Genomic DNA, 21,665 nt, shown 5'->3' on the forward strand with positions numbered 1-21,665 from the left:
AACTTGTTTTTCTACTCATTGACCATATGATGAATTTTCTGTTTTACTGATTTAATCTCTGACAGTTCTATTCATTTTTAGAAGATTTTTAATGCATTACATAACCATGGTCAGCAAAGCTCACCATTGTTTTAATGGTCTCCACTACACCTAATAAAAATTTGATTGTGTACACTGGCTCCATTTCTTTCCTTTCTTTTAGCCAGCTGTCAGCAGGCAGTTTCGAGTTATTTTTTCATTTTATGTTTTGTTCTTGCTCAAAATCTTTACATCACTTCAACAAAATCCCACATTTGTGTTGACACAGATTCCTTTGGCCACCAGATGAGAACAAGATGTAGAATATAACGTCATGGTTTAAAAAAAAAAACAGCACTATGTGAGAAAGACTACTGTTATAAAATAAAGGATTTGCCATTAGAAAGAAGTTAAACAGTCAGCCTTCTGGAATCTTCTATTAGACAATGCATTAGTTTTCAGAACTTACAGATACAGGTAGGCTACATATTCTGTTCCTGTAAGCTTTTACCACAAAACCGCCATTTGAACATCACAAACGTTGTTTATTTTTTCTATTCAGCGAGACCCATCTCCCATACACCTAGACAGCATTTCAGTTTAAGTACTTTTTTCCTCCAATGGGATAACAGAAAAAATGTGTGAAGAAGAGCAGTGTGGTGACTTCTGTCTAACTTAACATGGACCTGCTGTATAACACGCCTGCCCACAAGCGGTGTCCAGTTCAGCCAGTCACTCCAAAGATAGCCCTAAGGCATCCTTCTTACATGCTGGGCACCCTGCTCCTTGATATACTTAGTAAGTCATCTCCTTGCTGGCTTATATTTGAGCTCCTCAGAGTAACTTAAGACCAAAAGGCATTACTGCCTGACTGAGGTCTGAGAAAGGATGTTGCAAATAGAGCATCTAGAATCCATAGATGGACTGCCAAGAGTTCCCACAGCCAACGCTCCTTGAGCTTTACTGGCAAAATAGTTTATTAAACTATAACCACAGGCTCCTAATAGATTAACAACAAGATACCTCAGTTCCACGGCATGCATTTATACCCTTAACAGTTTAACAAAGGTTACGCTCTTTGTTTTTGTATTCACTCATGTTAAGGTCTATTTTCCCATTTTAGTTTTTGTGTGTAGGCCTTCTTCTTTTCTTGTTCTGCTCAAATTCCTACAGATATTTCCTCATTTCACCAAATGCAGAAGGCTTTGTATATTGCCCAGCTCTTTGCTATTGTTTCAAAGGTGTAGGATGTGGGAAAACAATTCACAATTTACTTCCCAATACTACAATACTTGTGGTAGCAATTAAAGCCGACCACTGCTGTTTAAAAGGTGAGAAATCTGATATGTGGTACTACAAAATAAGAATAATTAAAAAATGAAAATAAAGAATTAACAGTCTCTGCAGAACTGATGCCATTTGGAGCAAATACCACACAGGTCACTGAATTAGCAACAAGGTAACTTGACCCAGTGATCGTGGTGGATCTATTTTCCCTTTTCACAGAAGCATAAGAGCCTTATATTCTTCAGTCAGTTCTAGTTTAAGCAAAGGAAACTTATTTCCACTTCCAATATTTGAGGACACTGAATTACCTTTAGTGAGCATCTAATGAATTCTTAATCCCACATTCTCACCTGACACAGGGAAGCCTAGGCATTTAGAAATCAAAGCATACTCTACTACTTGTAATTACCACTCATACCTACAAGAATATTTGTTTTTCTCACGTCACTGCTACAGGTGTATTCAAGGACAGACTTACAGCTCCGCTTTACCCGACCGCTCCTCTCGCTCACAGAGGCTCTTGCTTGGCTGGTCATCCATATCTTCTGTCACTGCACCGTCACCTCAAACAAAGCTCACTGGAGATGGCCTTGCCTTGCAGTGTCTACAAAAGGTGATGCAGCAAATACATAATTGTTATGACCACTTCTCTGCAGTTCCTAGTAAAACTGAAGTGGTATTGTCTTCAAATTCAAAAGGCAAAGTGAAACTGAATACTCAATCTCGTCCTAAGTGAATCTGGACCAGTGTTTTAGCTTCACATTCAAAACCAAAAACTTTCCACCAAAAAATCATGTTAAAACTGCACACGGCAATGTGAATTTGCTGAGAAGCCCTTTCCTCATTTGCCTTAGCCGACACTGGTTATTTCAGTCTCGCTGGGTTGTTACAGAAAATACAAGTTCTTTCTCACATTAAATGGTAAATTGGGTAGATAACCCAATTCTGCTATTAATGAGAGCCAAGCCAAATATCTCTCAGCTTTGTTTTGTCCAATGCAAAGACTTGGCAATCTTCATAATCCTGACATTTAAAGTCCCACACTTTTCTGCATTATAAATCACACATACACTGTGGTACATCCAGTGGATATATACACAAAACGCCTGCAGTATAAATAAAGTGTATTACATTGAGTTCTAGGTAAACTCAATCTTAACTTCCATTCCTGTGTTTTATTCATGTCTGCATAACTAGAAGTACCCGTTACACGCCAAATTACTCAATTTGGTATCACAATGATGACGCACAAATAATACAAACTTTAAATAACAAACACACATGTATCATTAATATAACTCTTTGACTGACGAGAATAACAGTAGGCCTACGCCCCCTGGGCCCATACGTACTAAACTATATAGTGTTTTTTCTATCTTATTTGTTCGAGCCCATGTTCTGGTAATGTTGTATGGCATTGCCCATGTCTTTAAAAGCGATATTGAATGTGTGTGCGATGTAGTGGAGCTGCATGGGGCGAAAACTCACCTGTAAGTCACTTGCTGTGCTAATGTGCGTGTTATTTTCACAAATCAAACACACGCAATACTTTGGGTCTTTGTCCCCTCAAACGCAAACACTGTCCGCTTCCGCCGGACACAGGAACTGCCCGGCAGAGACTGGACACCCAACCTGCGCTCACACCTCCCAACAGACTTTTTTATTTTCTAGTTTTACACTTAGCGCCACATGGATAGGTTTGATGTGCTTACAACAGAACACGATAAATATCTTATTTGCCACCAGACACACATGCCATGCTTCAATTCATGGTAGGCCTAATTAATACAAATTAAAGACTGTCATTCTCTAAATACCTGAGGCTGAATGTGCCGTTATGCTTGAATAACAGGTGAACAATTTACGCATCGTTTAAATAGTAAAAAATGCAAACACACTCGTAAAAGTACATGTATATATATATTTTTTTATTTATTTTTTTAATGTTTTTTAATGAATGTGGTCGTAACGCAGGTATTTCAATTCATATGCACCATCCCGCGTTGGTTTTGCTTTATTCCAGGTATTCCTGTTTTGGTGCGAGCTGAATGAAAATGGCGCCCCCTGTATCCCCACATGGTACACAGCATTATCCCGACTAGGTAATCAGCCGCTTACATCGGAGTAGTTTTATTAGCCCTGGGGTACCAAAGCAATATGCAGACCATGCACATTCCGTGTGACTGATATCCCTGGTGTAACTAAGAAACAGAACCTCCAAATATTTTAAAATAGGTTTTTCATGGTTTAAACAATGAAATCCCTTCTGTATTCTAGCTGCAGTAATTCATTAAACAGGGTTCAACTAAAGTGTATGAAAGGTGCCTTTAATCCCATGGAAATGCAGTGACAAGGCTTGGCTTTAGAAAAAATCTTTCCTGGGTTTTCCTCAATTAAAAACACAGTGAGGGTTCAGCTGCCAGTAGTTGCTACTGCATTGTAAATGGTTACCTAATACTGCAGTTATTGTATATTGTATAGCGCCACATGCAAATGAAGAAAAGCGGTTCAGAGCCCCTTTCTGATGTCCTTGGCGGTTCTTTTGCATTTGACATCTGCTCATAGTAACTTGAGGGTACATTGGAAACCTGTATTTGAAATGGTGTATTGTTATCCATATGTATATTAATGCAAATTCCCAGAGTGGATTTGTTGTGGAATCAGATAATACCCATTCTTTCTCCTTCTTCAGTCAGTCAATCAGTCCCCAGGACAAGTCCCAGGAAACCACTACCCCTCCAAGTCTCGGAGTCCAAGAGCATTATGGGAAGGATGCGGCTTTCTGTTGCCTTGTTACATTGTTGGTTTGGGATTGTAAATAAAATGTGATACTTTGTGAACACAAGTAAGAACATCCTTGTTTAAACTAATCATAAATTATATTCTTTATCCTCTATTATGCTATAAACTTCAACGTTTTAAATTACAACTATCAATGCCAGAAGATATATGATGCATTTCTGTCACTACTTTAACTGTCACATTTAAGAGAGGATATGTAATGCAGATCTTTGATGAAAGTAATCCAAATATAAACATGGATTAGACGAGTTTTGTTATGCCACACAGCTCTTTGCTATATGTAATATTAATGACTGGATGGAATTCAATATGAATAATGCATTCAAAGCCACACTATTACTGTAATTAATGCAGACTTCTCCACTTGTAAAATGTCTGCCACTATAACAAAGGCTTATTATAAAAGGCACCTGGCAGAACTATGAAATGTGATTCAGAGAGGTGACCAGGGAAAAACAGATCTCAGATCACATAGGCTTAAAAAATGAAAGCTTTCTTTAAATCATTTATTTACACAAGTTATTTTTTTGCACTGAAATATATTTCTCGACAAAATATATTTTCCGCACAACAACTGGTTTCCAAAGCAGTGTGTTTTTGGTAATGCTACGGCAACATCGATCACCTTGCAGCTACACGATGGTAATGGGGCAGCAAGCTCCAAATCAGCCGTGGTTAAGACATCAGCCTGTTCCTCTAAACAAAGTCCGTCGGGGAAAAAAAAATATGGAGAGCCTATATGACAGGTATTACAAACAAACAACAAGCCGCCGATCCTCTGTTTAGGCCTCAGCCTCGAACATCTTCTTCCTGCCTTCCATGCCAGCCTTCTCCTCAATGTTCTTACGCCAGTCCCCAACGTCACGCAGGTCTTGCTGTAAGAGCACAATGGAAAGAGTGGACAGGTCAGAAAATGAATAAGCTGAAAGGAGTCAAAAGGGCAGTTGGGCCACCACTTAATCTCCTGCATGAAGTGTGTGTGTGGACATCCTTACTCCTGAGAGAGAAGCTTTATTCATATTCACTTAGCCTTACACTAATACCAGCTGTTGATGTTTATATTTTAAGTAATTCATTATCAGTTAGTCATTAATTAACTATTTAACAAGTCGGATTGATCCAGAATCATATAATGTATATATAATGTACTTCACCAATCAACATACAGTTAGTTACTTCAGTAAACATAAAAATGGCTGCAAAATATCATATTTTCTATGAGACTATGCCAAGAGGATTTTCAATATTGAAAGGTTCATGTTTGTGCTGTTTGGTGGAATGTCACCTCCCCTGTCTCCCACAAAGCACTCACTTCCTTCTCCTCTTTCTTCACTTGTTTCAGGTTAGCTCTCAAGTCCATGGAGACCTTGTGCTTGGAGCCCAGCAGAGCCTGCAGCATAGCATCAGCAGACATACGCACTTTGCGGAGAGCTGGTTTCTTGAATTTACCCTTCAGGTCAAACACCTTCAGGTTCAGGTCCTCAATCTGTCAAAGAAGAAGAGATGGCTCAGCTCAGCCCACCCCAACTCAAGAAACATAATAAAGTTTATAAATGAGAGGAGGCCATTCAACCCATCATGCTTGTTTGGTGTCCATTAATAACTATGTGATCCAAGGATCACGCCCAGTCTATTTTTGAATGTTCCCAAATTGTCGGCTTCAACCACATCACTGGGGGGTTTGTTCCAGATTTCTTCAAAAACTCTGGTCACCACTATTCTGTAAGTTTGATTTTGTTTTGATTTTATTTTTTACGTTGCCGGTACTGATTTTCCCGTTAAACCTTAAAGTCTGAACATGGTTTATTGTTCAAACCAAGTTTAAAAAACAATTTGTATAAACTTCCTAGGTTTAATTCGAGGCTAGCCTAATCCAATTCAAAGAGTGTCTATTTAGCATTAAGGAGAACTTTGAGAACATTAGACTTTTTTAATTTGTTCTCGTGGCCTCTTCAATATCAGTAAATGCATAAATGCATGGAGTACTTACCTCCTTGGCACACTTGTTCACTTTGCTCTCCATGTCGTACCTCTCCTCATCAACCACATCAATCTTTGCATGCAGCTTTTTGCACAGTTCCTGTAGGTATAAATACAAATCAGACAGTCAGACATTTTCAATAACAAATTTCACTATTTCCAAAACAATGTAACTTTGTCACCTGAATGTTGGCCAAACATAGTAAAGGATGTGGAACAAAAAATGAAGATAATTAACCTGACTAATATTTGGGATTGGCCACAGAGCATGGACGCAAATGCGCATTCGATGACTGGAAGGACCCATTCGTGTCACCTACAGCAGATACCCAAGTTCTGCATATTCCAATCCAACACACATTTGACACAACCACTACAATTATATAATGAATGAGCTGATTGTACCAAAATCTTTTACAGGACGAAAGTGGGACCACTTGTATCTGACAATCCCTGATCAATAGAATGTCATGGGTAAAAATGGAAGTACATTGTTATTGGCACTGGTTATATATACTGCTTAAAAAAATTAAGGGAACACTTAACATTGATTTCTGAACTTGGTGTGTTCCCTTAATTTTGTGAGCAGTATATTATCCTATAACTGAAACAATAACTATCTACTTTAATGCACAATGCCTTTTAGGAAACCATTTTCACTACTTAAAACGTTCAACGTTTAAAAAATTATTTGACTTACACTACAGTGGAGAAGCATCTAAACTGTGTTTTTCTTACATGCAAGGCAAGCACAAGTATGACTGCCTTTTATATTTCTCTTCACCATTTTACTAAAGGAGAGTTTAGGCACTGTCTCTGGTTGGGGTCAAATTTTAGCACTACACAGTGGGGACACAGTCAAACTGTGTGTACTGTCAACAATAAGTGAAGGGGGTTTTCCACTTGGAGTACCTGTAAATCCTGGATGGACCCACCCAGTGACAGAGGAGGGCAGTGCTCATCCAGGTACTTGACTTTCTGTGCTGCTCTCTCAGATTCTTCCTTCTCAAGTTCTGTTTTGGCAATCTGGAGCATCAAGCTCTGAAACAAATGCACAAAAAAGCACTTCAGACCAGGTTGAGACACTGCATGAATGTATTAATGTAATGCCCTCAACTATTCAGGTACTTTGTGTAAAATTAAAAAGGGAAAAAAGTAGCAAATAAGCGATTCCTGCATCCACACCTTATATCACTCTGACCTTAAAAAAGTTTCTTACTTAGGCAGAAATAATAAGACTAGATAGCTGACATCTGATTGTTTATTCTGTTACTTGTATGTAAATAGTTTATTTTATGATTGTAATAAAATAAATACATAAAATAATCAACTGTACCTTCAGATGCTGCTTACGGCTAGTTGACATCTTTTTCCTGTGAGGTTTAAAACACATTTGTCAATTTAAATCCAAAAAAATAAAGAAATGACAATGTATCCGACTGAAACCACAATTATGAATTAATATTAATATAATATGTTAAGTGTCCCTCCTAGTGACATATATTTAACAGCAAGTTTTGAAACCTGAATTTATTTGTTATATTTAAGACTGCACAGCCAGGATACAATGGTAAGGAGATGAGCAGCAAATCTGTCTCCCACTGAAACTGAATCCTGTGATGTAAAAACAATTATGCCATTATGATTTGAAAGTCTATATTCTCCCACTTTATTGGTACCATTATTCTCACCACCAACATTGACCTTTAACTCAAGATGGTACCAACTAAATCATTTTGAATATTATTTTTTCCCCCTCATCCCGTCTTAAAATGTACACTGGAAAGAGCCATCAACAATAGTGTCTTGTGGGCATAACAAAAAAACATATTTAAACATAACCCTCCTGCAATGTATTACTGAAAAGTTTATCCTGTCTCTGCTGAATTACTGTGAAGTGATGCTGATAAACCACGATTGACAGAGAGAGTTTGTGCTGTACTTTCAAACAGTGTCCAGAGGTGTATGTATGAAAGGAATACTTACTCCGACATGTTGGCTTGTTGCTTTTTTCAACACCTGTTGCAAAAATGAGAAAAGGGGGAAAGTGTTGCATTATTGGTGAAAAGGTTATAAAGTCTTTGGAAAACAAAACAACTGTCACACATCTATATTAGAGAGGTGGGGTGGGGTTGTAATGCCAAGTTAAAAAATAAAAAAAATGAACCAGTTAAACATACCTCAAATTATATAAGTCCCTTCCCTACTTTTCAAAAAATGAATTTAGGTTTTAAAAGCTGAAAATTATTAGTTGGGCTTGTGCTGTGCTTTTTCTGTGTGGAATATTAATGTGAATGATTAAAGATCATCATATTATTATTAGACAATAATGCTAATGGCACGTCTTAGGATTCCCTGGGGAAACATTATCTATTTAAAAATGCCAGCTTGGGCACTTTGGAGCAAGAAAGCGTTTCTAAATTTGGGCAGGGCGCAAGGAGCCAGCTGCCTTCTTGGGACGCCCTGCTATGGCAGCCTGGTCTCTTGGAGGTCAGTAAAACTCGACACCACGACAGGTGGCACCACTTCTGGCTTCTAGTTAGACATCCTTGAAATGTCCAAAAGCATTACAGCACAAGATGGCAAAGGGTCGTCTTCTGTTTTTGGCATTTGGGTGTGTATAATCATTCAATTAGCACAATATATATATATCAAATACTTACAATCCATAACAAATATGCATATTTATCATTTATAATATAGGGGAAAAAAAGAAACTAAAGAAAACTAACAAAATAATTCTATATATTCTGAAGATGACAATTATATTGTGTGTATTTATTAATCTAAAGCCTTTGTCCAAGGCAGATGCAATAATCTCTATCAAGCATCAAAATTACAATATACATCTTATGAAATATATATCTATAGACATCAATTCATCAGGAATTCCCCGAGCACTAGACCTTTTTAAGTGAAATCATTGACAGTTAAAACACAAAATCATGAAGTTTTCAGTATGGCTAAAAATAAGAAAGTTATTAAATAAAACAAGATAGGAAATTGCAATGTATATATGTATTAGAAGGAATACAATTATGTTGAAGTTTGTCTTACTGTTTACAATGTCTTAAGTACCTGGTCTGGTCTGGTACTAATCTTATCCTGTAAAGCTCTTTCATATATTGAAAGAGCACACAATCAGAAATTCACCTCGCAGAGCAAACTCGTTTCCCAAAAGCATAACCCCCAAAATCAGCCCAATTCAGTAAAAGCGCAAAAGAAGCTTGAGTGCAGTGATTGAAGGAAAGGGAAAAAAGTCTCACCTATAAGAGAAGAACAAGATCAGGACAGACCTGGTGGAGGGATGGAAAAGACTGGGAAGCCACAAGCAGCTGAAATGCTAAGAAGGTATAAATGGCTTCCTATGATGGCTCAGCAAATGCCCACTTTTCTCTTTATGGAAGTGGATTTCTCCTCAGACCAATTGGACGGCCAGCTACTGAAACACTATCACCCCCCTCTGTCTCCTTCATTATAAATAACCCTTCCTTCAAGATGTCTTCGAAGACTTCACTCTGTGCTAAAATAAATTGCTTCGGCTAATCAAGGCATATTCGCATAGTCTCATTTTTAAACAATGTATGAGGTACTTTATTTTTTTTAGTAAGAGAGTTTTACATTTTCTGGATAATATGCATCAAAAATATAAATGTGACTGTTTGGGGTCCTTTATATTTTGTGTTCTCACATACACAAACAGGATCCTATTTAATAAGAGAGAGGGTTAGTCATATTATAGATATATAGCATGCACACAATATATATGACTACCCTAGAAAAGTAATGTTAAATTTGAAATACTTTTGGGCGACTATTCTCCAGCTTGTACCCAATGGTGGCAGTCATTAAATTACAAAGACTTACTGCTTAATATTCAAGTTATATTCTCATATTATCTGGCCTAAAGAGAACATTAGCTCCACCGTCTGGTACATTTATGTAAGGATTACACTGAAATTTCAGGAAGCAACATACCAACAGAGGTCTATGAACATACACAGTGATCCAAATTTGTTTAGAATAAATGCACTTTAATCAGATTAGCCAAAATAACAATACTATTTTAATTATTCCTTCAACAGAGATAACAGACCCCCTTCTGAAATGTCATAGGGCACGAAGAATAGGGATAATATTACCATGACATGAATTTAATTTAGTGGTCTAATTTCCCAAATGCCAGGGTTGAATGACTCAGATCAGTCAATCACTCATCATTTAATTCAGATAGATCTAAAGATGTCAAATCAACAATCTTCTAAACTAAAAAAAAAAAAATATGACAGCCTAATTGAGAATCCTATACCATCAGCTTCCCACATCCTTAAACTTTGGTCAGTTGCTAAGGTCTGTGTGTGTCCAAATTCAGTGCCCATGTTGGGGACCCAGAAAAAAGCCTTTCACTGACCTTTGTGCTTGGCCAGCTGTGTGCTAAACTTGTCTAGTGTTTATTCAATTGTTCCCTACTGAACAGGTGCCCACCAAAGCCAGATGGAAACTGTCTGAACCACACACTGTCCACTGGGCATTTGTCACTTCGGGTCACTTCATGAAACATCAGTTGGGAGATGCCTGAATCCGAATCAGAGACCACCCAGGGGTTTTCCAGGCCTCTGGGATCATGCAGATCAGATCAGTGATGTATGTCACAGATAGGAAACCCTAAGGTGAGATCACAAATCAGTAACTGTGAAGACCTTGCCTTTTGTGGATTTGTGCCAGCAGTTTTCCAGAAGGCAAGCACAAAATGGGGATATTAATGTCAACAATTCAACACTTTACTTTTAATGTTCAAAATTCCATATACAAATACATGAGGCTGGAAAAAATATGATACAGGCAATACATTGCTTCACAGATTCTGTAAACTTTGTTCCAATCAAAACATTGATACCAAAACATTTCTCAGCCTACAAAAAAAGTCACCTGAGTGCATAAGTTCTTAAACCTAGTTAAATCGAGCTAGAAACAAAGAAAAAATGTAAAAGATCACTCACTCCTAAGGAAGTGACTACTCAAACATAAAATTAACTACTTTTATTAACTGAAATTCAAACAATATCAACTATGTTTTACCATTGACGAAAACCATTAAAAAGGTGCAAACAGCTACTTCAGCATAAATAACAGAAGTATTATATTTTATGATGTACTACGGTCTTCCATTGGTCACCACCACATTTTGCATTGATATCAAAATATACTGGCACTGCACAGACCATTTTATCATACAGAACAACACTAAAATACTCTTGAATTCCATTGAGACTGAACTCAAGAGTTATTACATCAAAAGTTATTCCATAGAACCCACTGTACTATTGGCGTCTGTAGTGCACTCCCACTAGGAGGAGTGACAACTCGAACCTGCAGCTGCATGCAGCAAGTGAATGTGTCTCAACACAAACACAAAGGACAGTTACAGAAAAGGCACCAAACCAATCACTTCCATAGTGGACTTCCTATTCATTTTAAACAAACACAAATTAAACAAAATAAAAAGCACATTAACAAATTCACTGTCAAGGTGCTCAGGGTACATCTGGCTCAGATATGGTTTTGAGAAGGATAATAGTAATAATAATATGATTGAGTAAGGAACTGAAGGAGATGCTAACCATTTCTGCTCATACAAGAAAGGTTTTTACATCAGACAATGCCAGCAGTCAAATAAATGAGGCCACCAGGACAATCTTATTAAAATCTAACTAAGAAGAGAAAAACCTAGATCAAGTTGGCCTAAACCCAGCCAAACTCAACTTAACACATCCATATTTATTTTAATGAATTAATGTACTTTAATTTATTAATACATGCTTATTTCTACTGGATAATGTCACTGAGGTACCACGTTTCTTTTCAAAGATGAAAAAATGGATGTGGATCTATTAATCATAAAAGGTCTAAAATAAAAGAGGACAGCTAATTATCAGGATGAGATTTCAGACATGTAAAATAGTGCAATATCTGTATTGCATATCAATCCTCTTACTTTATGTAAAGTTACGATGACAAAGCTTCTGTAAAGAGATCAGTAGCACTGGCCAAAACGCCAGTTAATGAAATACCAACTGAATCGCCCAACATTCCCCAAGCACCAACCCACAGAACATATAATAGAGTACAACTGAAACCCTCACAGAGGGAGTATTCACAATATTATTTTTTGTTTTGTGGTGTAAAGATACATTTGAGATTTGAGCCCATGTATACACACTGAGTCACTGGGACTGGAACTATGGCACAAGTTAGAAATTAGGATTGTTGGGTACTTTACAGAAAGAAACAATACTAGATGAGAAATGTAAGCATCCAATGCTTGAAGTCCCTCAGTTCAACATTTATTATGATATACTGGTCTGATCTCCCCACACCTGAGACAGACAGAATTGCTTGTCACACTGGATTTTTCCATGCGTCACAGTAAACATTCAGATTTTATTTTTCTTTGTAAAACACTCAGATCCCATAGAACCATAAAATCTTGAAGACTGCCAAGATAAGCCAAGTCACATAATGTATGATTTTCGTCTAGATTTTATTTATACTTGTGCCTTCCATACCTTCCATAACCTAAACCATTGCCAGCATTATATTTACTCCAAGCTGACTGTCTGTCAATCTCACACAAGTCAAACTCAGGGTCTTGAAAATGTTCCTTGCCCATCTCCCATAGCTCGTTGGCTAAGGCAATGTTTCTTCTGTGTGTGACGCTCTCGTTGTGTCGCGCTGCCATATTTGATTGACATCATCTGGTCACCTGAGATCACACTGTATCAAAATTCCCCTGAAGGAAGAAGAAAAATAATAAAGTACCCGGTAGATGATGTTGCTAAGTAACATCTTCTTGTGTTCAGAACCTTTAAACAGGAGCTCAATGCCTGCTTATTTGAAGTCAGCATGTCCCGTAGAAGACCTTACAACACTGACTTGTATGAAGCAAACTTCCTAATTGACCACTGCACTGCAACGTGTATACATTTACACACGTTCATTTTGTTGCCGTTTTTATTTTTCAAAAATCCGTGATATGCTGTAAATTTAGTTAGTTTTAAAGACATACAGTTCCTTGTTTGTTGTTTTAGCAGGAGTGAAGACACTGGAATTTTCTTGTTCACTGCAGCTGCAAACTGAACAACCTTTCAGTTTTACAAAGGAGACCGACAAACAAAACAAATAAAACAAAATGCAAGAAAAGACCATCAAAACAAGAAACTTAGGTCCACGCCATTTTCCGTGAAATTGCCTGCTTGAAACACTCTGGATCAACATTACCACCCGGCCTCAGCGACTTCTCCAAGTTGACCAGCACGTTTTTATGGCACTCTTTGATGTTCACTGGGTACTTGGCCCTCAGGAACTCATAGGCAGCGATCAGCCTCATATTTTGCTTCACCATGAGGTACTGGATTATGCAGGTGGGGGCCAGTGAATAGCCATCCCGGCAGTGGATCAACACCCTCTTGCGCTTCTCAGTGGAGGCATCGATGCACTCGTTGATGTCGTCAAAGCAGCGCTGCTTCAGGGGCACGTTCTCGCCGTTGGACAGGCCGCTGATGTCCACCTTGAGGCGTGACCAGCTGTGCTTGGTGCCCCGGGAGCAGGTGCAGGGGATGAGGCACACGTGCTGCTCGCCGGGCAGGCTGCTCATGTCAATGATGCTGTCTATGTTGTTGCGGCAGAGGATGCGGCCGCTGTAGGCTGCGTTGAGGTTCCCCACGTAGATGTAGTCCGTCACCTTGGAGATGACGGGCTCCGAGTAGTGGAAGTGCTCCGGGATGCTCTGCTGGGCCTCCAGGGCCTCCTCTCCTTTGCTCCCTCCTCTCTTGCTGTAGTTGCGCAGCTTCTTGGAGCCCGACCGGGACGGTGGGTTGGAGTCCGATTCAGAGCTGCTGTTCCAGGGGGGGGAGAACAGGGAGAAGCGGCTGGACGACTTGCTTTTGGTCAGGGTCTCCACTGGGCTGGACAGGTTGGAGCTGGTGTTGGAGCCTGAAGCGCAAAACAGGGAGGCTCTTTCCAGAGAGCCGGTGCTGCTGGCTGCTCCCGCACTGTGGGCCTTCTCCATCTGCCAAGCAAAAGACAATCCACCAATCAGCACAGACAATGCACAAAAGCAGAACCACAGCCATCAATCAGCTAACTTGATGACCAGCACAAGACAGCATTGCAAAAATCAAGTATGTTCTGATGATTCAACATGTTGTGAAGTCCTTCATAACCATGGCCTGATTACAGTGCTTAGTAGTAGCTTAGGGGTCAGCAGGGTGAGTTAAGAACGTGTTCAATAAGGATAAGCAAGCATCAATCATGGAGAGCATTTCAGAGAGATATTTCAAACACTGGAATTGTAAAGCCTGTGCTTCAATTTAAAAATTCCATACTCTGCAATACTAAAATAAATAGAGAATTAGAGCCTAAATATGAAGTAATTCTGAAATGTAACCTAAAAATGTACACACACACACACACACACACAATAAAGCAAGATACAGAATTATACATCCACTCAGTAATCACTCCTATTGCACTGTAGGATTCTCAAAGAGACATACCGGACAATGCATTCTGATCAGTAGTTTTAATAGGGACAGTGGTCTTACCCTCTGACGGGTATCGTCCGGGACATACCTGTGCTTTGAGGTTGTTCTTCCAGTCCTGTGACTCCAGAGCCCGGAACCTGCCGCTGCTGTCGGAGGAGACAGACAGGCAAAGCGGCCGGTGGGCCCTCACGGGCAGCTGGGGCGTCAGGGCCATGACCGCTGGCTTCTGCTCTGTCTGCTCGCTTCTACTCATGATCAGGTTTGGACAGGAACCTGGCAACCCAAATCAAATCGCAGAGAGCAATCAGTCACAATCCGTCAGCCTAAATGTGAAAGTAAGAGATTCCCTAACAATACCCACTTCAGTAGATGGTGTTGAGTTTTTAATACATACAAATAATAGAATTTACTGTATGAAGTGCAAGCATTTCTGATGGACAAGATCAGGAAATTTGCGGAGTTAGACGACAATGCAACCACCTCTGTTATCAAGTGTATTCAATTACAGGCTGGAAACACTTCTGCTTATTGGGATAACCGTTTTTGTAAGGATTTTCATAGGCAGGGTACATAAGAAAAACACATACTGCGCCTGAAAGCAACTCTAACAAGTCCTTTAATGGTGAGTGGGAAAAGGTTTCAAACTTCCCATCCACATGTATTCAGAAAGTTTTTTGTTTGCTTTTATTTTACATAAGCGCTCGTCAAGTGCTGCAAAATTTCATTCAAGTCATCAGCACAGTGAAGTACATTAGAAATTTGCCTTATATGTAAATGTATGCAATGTGCCAAAGGGAGGCCTAATGAGAACACTCCATACAGGGACACTGGTCAAATGGCACATCTATCATAAAACCTGAAGTGGGGACAAGCAGATGAATCACTGCTGTGAAACCTGGACTTCGGCTATTTGCTATGCTAATGTGATAAATGTGGGCAGGAAGAAGAGGCAACTGAACACAAAACACCTTTGTTAAGACCACTGGCATGCAAATATTCCTATGGAGAACTTAATAGCACCAACTTCTGAGGCTCACGATGATAATTGTGTGCAAGTGTCTCTTGCCTCGTGTTCACAGTCACAAGGGCACGTCTCACACACTGCGGCTCATTATCGTTCCCCCTATGTCATATTTACACTGAACTGTGGGGATAGGACGAAACAGGCCGGATTGTGAATTAATTGCATTCGAGTGCAAGGGAATGTCTGAAGACAAAATTGCGAAACAATTCTCGTCTCCTCTCCTCTCGGTACAAGGTATCCTTATCTATGATTTAATCTTGAGAAAAACTAGAAATGCACCATAAAATATGACATAACTTTGTTTTGTACTTTAAAAACTATATATGTTTTTCATATCACGTACTTTCCTCTAATAATAATTTGACACCAGAATTCTAGGCTGTTATCAATTTTATTACTGTATCAAGGGTTTGCCATTCTCCAATTCAGCCACCTACTGTTAAATATTGAACTAACATCAGTAATGGATTTGGATTATTTTAGCCTTTAGCCTCAGGCTTTTTGTGACAGATGTTCTTAAAAATGTGTATATATATATATATATATATATATATATATATATATATATATATATAATATATATATTTCAGATTTTGAGCCTTTTGGCCATTTGTTTTTGGGTGGGAAACATGCTATCACTTTCTAATTTATTCTGTGAAGCTTTAATACAATAATTGCAGTAATACTACAGTAGGCTGGAGGTAATAAACATTAATTAAGGATGGCAGAAATTAAATGTTCAGTATGTGTGTAAATATATATACACACACACACACACATTATATATACACACGCTACCGGTCATTTTTCCAGTTTTTATTGAAATTTATGCAGTTTAACGTCTCAGTGTACTCTAAAATTAAAGCATAGAACAAAAACAATTGGAGATAAAAATAAATCATGGAATCGTTTGGTTAACAAAATGTAACCCCTTAACCTGACAAACCCCTCTGATACCCTTCAAAGGGCACCAAATCCATGTGCTTCTCTTTAATCCCATGTGTACTCTTCACTGTTGTGTTGTTTGCCAAGTGTTTTGTATCCCATGAAAACTGAGACTCTCTGCTTTCTAACGATGTGAAGCATTCTCTGATGTGAAAAATTTGTTTTTTATGCCCCCCCGCAATCTGAATTGGGGGGTGGGGGATACTTGGTCTGAGTAGGAATACAAAAACTCAGAAAATATTGACAATTATGACATATTCTGGAACCAGACATTCTACTGATCAAAACAAGACCATCCACGTTTTGGTAGAAGCAACACACACCCGTAGAGAGCTCAAAATGTCAAGATGGAAAACTCTTGTTTACAGTTTACTAATACACAATAATTTTACATAATTGGATCTGAACTTCTCTATGTTTGATAGAACATCAAATAATATATATTGGATTAATCTATTAGCAAAGAAATCAAAACTGAGTGAACTGTGTGTGACCATCTCAATGAGACCCCTGCCCCCCTCACCCGGAGCAGACTGTGCATTTAGCGCATGAATGACGGCGGGCGGCACTGAAACAGTAAATCGTCAAACGATGTGAGTATTGTAAGAATACAGTGTAACTTCTATGCACAGGAGCTGCATGTAACACTGCCAAATAATGCTTAAGAGGGTGTAGTAACACAGTATATAACTCTGAAATGTCTAACTGCTTAAATTTCACTAAAAAATTGAAAACTGGGGGTGTTCTATTTATATATATATATATATATATATATATATATATATACTTACATACAGCTCTGGAAAAAATTAAGAGCCAATGCAAAATTATCAGTTTCTCTGGTGTTAGGTAGGTATGTGTTTGGGTAAAATGAACATTTTTGTTTTATTCTATAAACTGCTAACAACATTTCTCCCAAATTCCTAATAAAAATATGAATGGAATGGCTGCCATACATGTAGAGATGCTGATTTAAGAAAAAAAATGCAATGGTCTCAATTTTTTCCAGAGCTGTATGTATATGAAAATACATTTTCATTCAAGAGTTCCAGAGTTCATTCAAGAGACTACTAAAATAAATTATTTAAATCAAGGGGAAAAAAAGAATTATTAAACAACTGAATTCTCACAAAAGTAAGTAATGAGACTTGGAAACTATTAAAGATGCATTATTCTTCACAAAACTATTTCTTATTGTAAATATATTCTTACCATGAGAACCGTTTGTATCAGTTTACTCATGCAGATAGAAAACGCCTGGATTGCTGTGGAAATGTCCTAATAATACGCATGATCAGACACTAATGACTTTGGTACACTGAGATATAAATCAAAAGCAGCAGACCATCCTTTGAATGAGATTAAAGACCAAATAAAGCAGTACAGTAGACCCAGGCACACACAGAAAGGACAGACAACCTTTACCTCTCGGTGCCTGGCTAAACATTAACAGGGACAAGTCTGTCAGGACAAAGTAGCGCTGCCACTTTAACACAGAGTGAGGAGAATGTCAATATTTGACAATGTCACAAAATAATAAGGTGAGATAAGATGCCACCATTATGAACAGTCAGGTTGCTAAAACCTTGTGCATTTTGTGAAGCCCCATTCAATTTGCTGTGGAAAAAACTTAAATGTGGAATAGAAAAAATGCATTAACATTCAACAAGAGATATGACATTTCCTATTCACTCCCATCATGACTTGTTTATTAGCACAATTATTATTTTTTTCTTCTTCTACTTCTTCTTCTTCGTCTTCTTTCATGATGATACTTGGAGAAGATGCTCTGCTCCCACTCACAAGTTAAATTCCGCATGAAAGTTACATAACCAGACCATGTAAGCCCATCAATACTCTCCTAGTAAAATGCGATCATTTACAGTTGTAGACAAAAATAATCACATCCTTCTTGAGAAGCAACATCACTCTGTCATCTATTTCATACGTATTGCTAATAAAACTGAACTTAAATCCCAATCATAAATATTCAGTATAAATCTGTTTCAACTGTTTCTGACTTTTACATGTTTTATCTTCCTTGGAAGAATTATCAGAAAAACGCTTGCTTACATGAATGAGGGTGCGAGTAAGACTGGTGACCGGAATTATTAATAATTAACTGACATTGTAGAGCATTTCCAGATTAGTGCATATACGTACCAGTACCGCATTCTGAACGAGTGATGGATGACTGTGAACACTTAAGGGTATTGTGGAGATGCTTTGCAATCATGCCTGCAAGACAAGAACAGATTCTGTGAAGCCTTATAGAAAATTAGAAATGGATCACCGTGGATTTTCACTGTTTTTTATTGTTTTTTTACAGTAATCTGGTACATAATGAATAAATCATGTCAAATGAATCAGATAAGATTGCGTACTTTTCCTAATACAAAGCAATAGGAAAATGACTGGCTCCAATATTCTGTACTGGGAACTCCACCATTACACTCGAGCAAACATGTTCCTTATTCAGATAAGTTTGTATCTGTTCACAAAACATAAAAAGGTGTTAATACTTAAAAGTAAAGAACATTTATTAACATTAACAATTAAAATAAAATATTACCCAAAGGATGTTGAAATGTGACAGGAGAGAGCAACTATAATAAAGAGTAGCAAACAATACACCAACTTAGTTTAACTTAGTCAGCACGTCTTAGAACAAATAGACTAAGCTCTGCAAGCAATTGTAAAAAGAAAACAATACCTCTGTAAATATATGCAGATGCACTTTCGACACTTTGTATTTTCCCAGCATACAAGCAACTTCAGAAAGCATGGAGTGTTTTCCCAAAGCAAAAACGTGCGTAATAATTACAGAAAAAAAACTTTATTTTCAAGAAGGTTCTTCTGTCAAACTGTTCTAGTAATTACCTGTCGTGCCATTCTTCTTGGAGTGTAACTTTTTATCCAACAGCTTAAGTGCTATAAATTCTTTGTTCCATTTTTCTATGGATTCCATTTTCTGTTCCCCTGCTAAAAACAAAGAATATTTTAGGTTAAATTAATATTAATGAATTCTACAGCAGTAATCTTTAATAATTGAGGGATGTAGGGAATTATTTGGGTGGGGATGGCTTAAATGATCATGTTTTCTCTGGGGTCAAAGTCATGTTCTAGGGGCAATTCTGTTAGCTACCAGTTTTCAATCTTTCTTACCTAAAGAAGAACATGAGCATAATTAGTAACACGACACTACACTACAGTTACGTTACCTTGTATTGAACAGAATAACAAGAACTATAAACGAATGGGCTCCTGTAACAGCAGCAGCATCAGCCAGAGAAAATACCTACATCGCTCATTCGAGTAGCTATAAATACAAAATCGTGACAAGACAGACTGCAGGAAATCCCAATGTTGTGGGTGAAATTAGCAAAAAGCAATAGCGTTATTTTTATACGCTATACATTAGCCGTTATGTTTATTACAATACCCTAAGATCTGTAAACACATTGATGTACAAAGCAAATTAGATAACATTTGTTTATCAGTGGCATCGATAACAAATTAACACAAATATGCATGAAATATTTACACTTTTCTGGGTACGTATAATATTATTATTATTCTTCTTAACTCCCACGCAAAAACCAAACATGGGCATTTTTTTATAGGAATGCCATGACTGCAGAAATATTGCTGGTATGTGAAATGTGACATTATTTTACTGTATATCATCCACCCTTCATTGCAGTATCGTACGACTATTAGAAAAGTATGAATGATGATTTTCTTCAGTAATGCACAAAGGAATGATGTGCCAATGCAAAACTTAACGAGTGCATTTCCATCAGCAATTGAAGAGTGGTAGCGCAGTGCATATGCCTGGCCATATTTTCTACATACAGGCTGCACGCATTACACTCGTACGCGGCCCTATCAAAAGCACTCACGATATACATGACATTATCACAGCAACTGAACACATGCATGAACCCTGGAAGAATAAATGAAATACAAACCCTCTCGCCATTCACTCTTTCTATGTGCACACAGCTGGAAGAAGCTCACGTGGGCAATCCCGTTGCATCAAATACGCGACACGCAAGGGGTTCTGGGAAATGTAGTTGTGTCCTGCGAGCTCCTTGTAGGCTTCAGAAGCGTGCGCTGTGTATTGTTGTCCCCACATCCAAATATCCTGCAGCACGCCTTCCGTAATAGCAGACGGAAATACTGCACTACTCAATTTATATTCATAATACAGGATTCTTCAAGTCCTGTAGAGATCCATATAGATTCTCGACCCAATATCCAGCATCGTGCAAACGTGTCCTGCTGGAATCCCCCCCCCCCCCCCCACCTCAGAGATATTGTTTTTTAGATCACGAAGGAGATTAAACTATTAAACGCAATACCAACTACAAAAACTTACAAATGGCTCGGATTCCATACGTATAAGGTTAGACATGAATACACGCATACATACGCCGTTGCTTTATCATGTGGAGCTATGAGAAGTGCTACAGAGACTGCAGTTTGCAATGCGGATTCACTGGGTTGTGTGGGCTGTATAGAAAACAAAGAATGGAAAAGGCCTTGAGTTATGCTCAGCCTGTCGTGGTATTACTCATCCGTCCCATTTACTGCGGTGTCAATTTCAAAACTGATATCACAGAATAGTTGGTGTACATCATTTGTGCATTTAAAATGAATAAATGAATGGAGAAAATGTGCATGTGCGTGGACCATGTGTTGCACTGTGCGCTCATGTGGATGTGGAAAGGAAATCGTTTGATTTTCTTCTGTGATTATGATGGATCTCAAAAGCAGCTGTTTTTATAGAACGTGCAAAACTGGAAAAAATGTAAAAGTTAAACGCTTTCAGCAGCTGCAGAGTGGAACCATAAAGTTGGATTTGTTTATTATTTAAATGACCATTTTTACTGAATGCCTTTCCCATCCCATTGCAGGTGTTTTTTTTTATTTGTCTTATAATTGTCTTTATTGAAATATCTTAATATGTTATCTTTATTGATGTAAAAGCAATTGTATTACAACTGCAAATAAAATGATGATGAAACTATTGTTTGTATGGATAAGACAATTATTAGAAGTTT

The 21,665-nt window shown here is 38.1% G+C and overlaps 3 protein-coding genes across 6 annotated transcripts in view; all 3 read right to left on the bottom strand.

Moving 5' to 3' along the window:
* lsp1a (lymphocyte specific protein 1 a) overlaps positions 1 to 2,895 on the bottom strand; it is a 66,072-nt gene extending 63,177 nt beyond the window's left edge. For all 3 annotated transcript variants that reach the window (XM_066700971.1, XM_066700972.1, XM_066700969.1), the window contains exons 1-2: positions 2,794 to 2,895; positions 1,784 to 1,909 (exon numbers count right to left, since the gene is read on the bottom strand). In XM_066700971.1, coding sequence (XP_066557068.1) covers positions 1,784 to 1,845 — 62 coding nt within the window. In that variant the 5' untranslated portion in view covers positions 1,846 to 1,909; positions 2,794 to 2,895. The remainder of the gene's footprint in view (positions 1 to 1,783; positions 1,910 to 2,793) is intronic.
* Positions 2,896 to 4,584: 1,689 nt separating this feature from the next.
* LOC136747779 (troponin I, fast skeletal muscle) lies at positions 4,585 to 9,464 on the bottom strand. 2 transcript variants are annotated; one of them, XM_066700977.1, is made up of 7 exons: positions 9,354 to 9,464; positions 8,074 to 8,106; positions 7,424 to 7,460; positions 7,000 to 7,128; positions 6,098 to 6,187; positions 5,420 to 5,593; positions 4,585 to 4,982 (listed from the first exon to the last, which is right to left on the bottom strand). In XM_066700977.1, exons 2-7 carry the CDS (start codon positions 8,079 to 8,081, stop codon positions 4,890 to 4,892), a joined length of 531 nt encoding a protein of 176 aa, XP_066557074.1. In that variant the 5' UTR covers positions 8,082 to 8,106; positions 9,354 to 9,464; the 3' UTR covers positions 4,585 to 4,889. The 2 variants fall into 2 exon arrangements, with proteins under 2 accessions (XP_066557074.1, XP_066557073.1); XM_066700976.1 differs by lacking the exons at positions 8,074 to 8,106; positions 9,354 to 9,464 and having other exon boundaries at positions 7,424 to 7,495.
* A 1,390-nt stretch (positions 9,465 to 10,854) lies between these two features.
* On the bottom strand, positions 10,855 to 20,680 carry LOC136747778 (uncharacterized). Its single transcript, XM_066700975.1, has 5 exons — positions 20,571 to 20,680; positions 19,480 to 19,581; positions 18,763 to 18,837; positions 14,719 to 14,903; positions 10,855 to 14,155 (listed from the first exon to the last, which is right to left on the bottom strand). The coding sequence occupies exons 2-5, from the start codon at positions 19,565 to 19,567 to the stop codon at positions 13,307 to 13,309; spliced, it is 1,197 nt and encodes a 398-aa protein (XP_066557072.1). The 5' UTR covers positions 19,568 to 19,581; positions 20,571 to 20,680; the 3' UTR covers positions 10,855 to 13,306.
* Between the last annotated feature and the right edge of the window lie 985 nt (positions 20,681 to 21,665).

Source organism: Amia ocellicauda, chromosome 4 (assembly GCF_036373705.1).
Source record: "Amia ocellicauda isolate fAmiCal2 chromosome 4, fAmiCal2.hap1, whole genome shotgun sequence".
NCBI lineage: Eukaryota > Metazoa > Chordata > Actinopteri > Amiiformes > Amiidae > Amia > Amia ocellicauda.

What these genes read in the sequence shown, in the direction of transcription:
- LOC136747779 (XM_066700976.1), bottom strand. Translation starts at nt 7,480, where the DNA reads ATGTGTTTTAAACCTCACAGGAAAAAGATGTCAACTAGCCGTAAGCAG. An exon ending in GGTCCATCCAGGATTTACAG is followed by an intron (nt 6,188 to 6,999) that starts GTACTCCAAGTG and finishes TTATACCTACAG; the next exon opens with GAACTGTGCAAAAAGCTGCA. An exon ending in TGAAGAAAGAGGAGAAGGAA is followed by an intron (nt 4,983 to 5,419) that starts GTGAGTGCTTTG and finishes GTGCTCTTACAG; the next exon opens with CAAGACCTGCGTGACGTTGG.
- LOC136747778 (XM_066700975.1), bottom strand. Translation starts at nt 19,567, where the DNA reads ATGGAATCCATAGAAAAATGGAACAAAGAATTTATAGCACTTAAGCTG. An exon ending in CAAGAAGAATGGCACGACAG is followed by an intron (nt 18,838 to 19,479) that starts GTAATTACTAGA and finishes CTTGTCTTGCAG; the next exon opens with GCATGATTGCAAAGCATCTC. An exon ending in TCGTTCAGAATGCGGTACTG is followed by an intron (nt 14,904 to 18,762) that starts GTACGTATATGC and finishes TTGGGTTGCCAG; the next exon opens with GTTCCTGTCCAAACCTGATC.